This window comes from Zerene cesonia, chromosome 6 (genome assembly GCF_012273895.1).
Source record: "Zerene cesonia ecotype Mississippi chromosome 6, Zerene_cesonia_1.1, whole genome shotgun sequence".
NCBI classification, from domain to species: Eukaryota; Metazoa; Arthropoda; class Insecta; order Lepidoptera; family Pieridae; genus Zerene; species Zerene cesonia.
This window is the reverse complement of record NC_052107.1, coordinates 4,020,135-4,024,121: the sequence shown is the minus strand read 5'-3', so window position 1 is coordinate 4,024,121 and position 3,987 is coordinate 4,020,135. Positions and strand designations below refer to the sequence as shown.

The window sequence follows — 3,987 nt, the reverse complement described above, 5'->3', positions numbered from 1 at the left end:
AGGTTACAACGTACTCCGAATTTCTCTATAGTACCCTTTTTATAGACTCATTTAATATTTAGATTGCGTAAATGTTTTTTATGTTCTTATCCGTTAAATTTTATCAATTTTTGTACAAAATTATTACAGCCTAGCAGCCATTCCACTTGGAAAATTCGAAACACATGCAACCATTCGAACTCAATTTCATGTTTAAATAAAATTTGTAAAAACTAGGATAAGATAGATTATATATAACCATAACTATTAGATAAAAAGAGTGATAAATTACGAAACAATATATCTAGATGTCACTGTATTGTATAGTTTGTGTATTATACTAATTGAATTCACGCTTTGTAGGTAACAAATAGAAACTAAGTAATCAAAACGTCTAAATTGATTAACTTCACAACCTTCAGGAACTATGGTATTAAATTAATTATTTCCGTGATTCATTTCTTCGTTAATATTATTGTTTAGGCATAATATAATCTAGAAACAACAAAGAGGTCTTATTTGGAAATATTTTTTAATAAATCCCTTCAGTTCTTTTACAAGAAATAAGCTCCATAATACTCAAATGTTACGGACTATTTAAAATTTTAAACAGACAACGTTGAAAGGCCTAGTTATGATAAAGATGATTAACTGATCTCTTACGGTCTAGATTTCTAGTTATTAGATAATTAGTTAGCATGTCCATTTCAGTTAGTGAAGGGCTTACTTTCAATAGACTGGAATGCAAAAGCGTGTACATTTTAGTCAATTTAAATATTGTCTCAGCTAAGCTCTTTCTACACTATTGAGCAATGAAATTCTTTCTATATTTAATGATTTACCATTGAATCTTAGACTATATATGTAAGATTCAATGGTAAAGATTGCCTTAAATGGATAACTAGACTACATTTTTAAGGAAAGATGGCTGCTTTGATTATAATTGTGTAAGTTGAAATATGATTATAGGGCCACCAATTAATCTTTAAATGGCGAAAAATTTTACTTATATTGAATTGACATTGTTGACTGCATCAAGTGTTCTATGTGTTTTCATTGTCAAATATGCTGAGGCTATTAAAAGTGATGTCCGGAAATTAAATGATATTCTAATGGTTACACTGACACACACCCCTCATTTCAGATTACCTCTGAACCGATTTTAAAAAATGATTTTGCCAATAGAAATCCAGATTGTGTCCAATCTGTGAATATCATATATTTATCCCAGATCATATCGACTTAAACTGGGACGAGCAGCTAGTTTCTAATTAAATAATTTAATATAGCCGAGGCACGAATCTTTTAACTTGACGAACTTGATGAATATCTGATATATTATGACCATCCCAGAATGTTGCAATAAAAATTTAGTTTTAGTATCATTCAATGTTAAATACATACTTTCAAATGTTTTATCCTTATTTGCAAAAAGTTGAAGGTGATATAAAGATCAATAATATGTTTTACACTTTTTGTTGTCACCGATTGTTTTTAATTTGATAATACTAAAAATTATGCGGTTATACATAGATAATCGATTAACAAATTTTTTTGACTTTTTGCATGTATTGTAATGATATATTGAAGATAAAGGTAGCTCGGATTTCCGTTTTAAATAGTTTTTTTATATATTGATTATAGTTCATTTATCATTGTAATTTGCTCATAATCGTGTATTAAAACATTATTGTATGTTAAATTGAATTTCATAATTAGACTTGATAATCATCTAGACTATAATTTTGGAACTGAAGGCTTATTTATCAAAGTTAATAAAATCTGCATTGTATTTTATGACAAATTGTTAGTGTATTTTATTAGATATCGTAGAATAACGTATAGTCCAACTTTATGGTATAATTTCCATAAGTTATTGTTGTTTTACTGGATGATGAATTAGATAGGAATTACATTTAAAATAACAGTAAGTTTTATTTTTTATTTAGTCAAAAAACGATTACAAAGTTTTTAAGACACGACAAACTAAGCATTTCCTTGGAATTAAGTACAGAAATGTTTCTCAGTGTTATATATGCATAAATGTAAAAATTCGATTATAATGTAACTTTAATTCAACGTCACTAAATAGTTAATGAGTATGGACATTATCAGATATTACTAAGCTTCAGGAACTGTCCGCATTATCTCGAACATAACCGGTCCAAATCTCCGCAACTCCAATATGGAGCATTTTGGCTTTGCGCTTTGCGATACCCCTCGAAAGCGAAAGTGTAACGTAGTCCTACAGAGTTGTGTCTTTTTTTCTTCGCTCCGCCGCTCATGCCGCTCATATATATATCGAAGCTGAGACCCAACATGCATCATTCGCATTCAGGACCTCAGTGCCTTCAGTGCAACCAACAAACGCAGCATCATGAAGCTCATGGTGTGTGTCTAACATAAATTGTGCTTGTGCAAGTGTTTCATGTGATAGTGCAACCGATTTTCTGGATTTGCCCATATTTCTTAAACTACATTGCTCAATACGGAAATAGTACTAGAGCACTATATTTGAATTCTAAGCAATTTTAAATAGCTAGTGAAGGTTTAACCTTCAATTAGTACTGAATAGAATAGTACCTATAAGTAAAATCTTTTTACAAAACTAAGAATAACAATAAGTTTAACGCTTTCGTTAACAGTCCTCGCCTTATCTTTTAATTTTATCTCATGTGATCTTTTAATTACAGCTCGTGGCCGCCAGTCTGGTGGCTGTTTTGGCTTTCGCTCATGCCGAAGAGGCCAAGACAGCAGAAAAAGAAGTGGCAGTAACCGACAATAAGGCGGCAGCCGATGACAAGAAACATGAAAAACGTGGTCTCATTGGTCTCGGATATGGACATGGTGGATTTGACGGTGGCTTCAGCGGAGGATACAGCGGTGGTTACAGCGGTGGATACGGTGGAAGCTACGGAGGTGGCTACGGCGGTGGCTACGGAGGTGGCTTGGGCGGTTATGGTGGTCACGAAGAAACCCACAAGACCATCACAGTAGTAAAGAACGTCCCAGTTCCCTACCCCGTTGAGAAACATATCCCATACCCCGTTGAAAAACACGTCCCTGTACCCGTAAAGGTTCCCGTACCACAGCCCTACCCGGTGGTCAAACACGTCCCTTACACCGTTAAGGAGCTCGTCAAAGTACCAGTACACGTACCACAACCTTACCCCGTTGAAAAGAAAGTCCCATACCCCGTACATGTGCCCGTTGACAGACCCGTTCCAGTTAAGGTGTACGTGCCCCATCCTTACCCAGTAGAAAAGGAAGTACCCGTTCCCGTTAAAGTTCCAGTGCCAGCACCTTACCCAGTTGAAAAGAAGGTTCCATACCCAGTGAAGGTACCTGTCCACGTACCAGCTCCTTACCCAGTCTACAAGGAAGTCGCTGTACCAGTTAAGGTCCCCGTCGACAGGCCTTACCCCGTCCACATTCCCAAGCCCGTGCCTTACCCAGTTGAGAAGCCAGTACCCTACCCCGTAGAAAAGCCCGTGCCTTACCCCGTCAAGGTACCAGTCGATCGCCCCGTGCCCGTCCACGTTGAAAAACCAGTGCCTTACCCCGTCAAAGTGCATGTGCCAGCGCCTTACCCCGTTGAAAAGCATATTCCCTACCCAGTAGAGAAGCACGTCCCAGTGCCCGTCAAGGTGCTCGTGGACAGGCCCTACCCAGTCCACATCGAGAAGCATGTTCCATACCACGTTGAGAAACCCGTGCCTTACCCCGTTAAGGTGCCCGTTGTCGTCGGCCATGGTCACGAGTATGGTCATCATGGAAGCTATTAATGGCTGCAGGAAGGAGAGGCTCTATTGTGATATATAATATAAGATTAGCACAAAGTAATGGTTAAGCCAGTGAGTCAAATATCAGAGTGGATATTGGTACCCACTAGATCTCTGGATAATACTCTGAGGCTCAACTGTTTTGCACTGATACGAATTGCTTATATTATTTTTTGTTATTTTTATTATTTTTGTATGAAACCTGATCGGTTGTTGCGTTGTATAA

The 3,987-nt window shown here is 36.7% G+C and overlaps 1 protein-coding gene across 1 annotated transcript; it reads left to right on the top strand.

Moving 5' to 3' along the window:
- Positions 1 to 2,266: 2,266 nt before the first annotated feature.
- Positions 2,267 to 3,940, top strand: LOC119840446 (proline-rich protein 4-like). The gene is made up of 2 exons (XM_038367067.1): positions 2,267 to 2,368; positions 2,673 to 3,940. Exons 1-2 carry the CDS (start codon positions 2,357 to 2,359, stop codon positions 3,762 to 3,764), a joined length of 1,104 nt encoding a protein of 367 aa, XP_038222995.1. The 5' UTR covers positions 2,267 to 2,356; the 3' UTR covers positions 3,765 to 3,940.
- Positions 3,941 to 3,987: the final 47 nt, after the last annotated feature.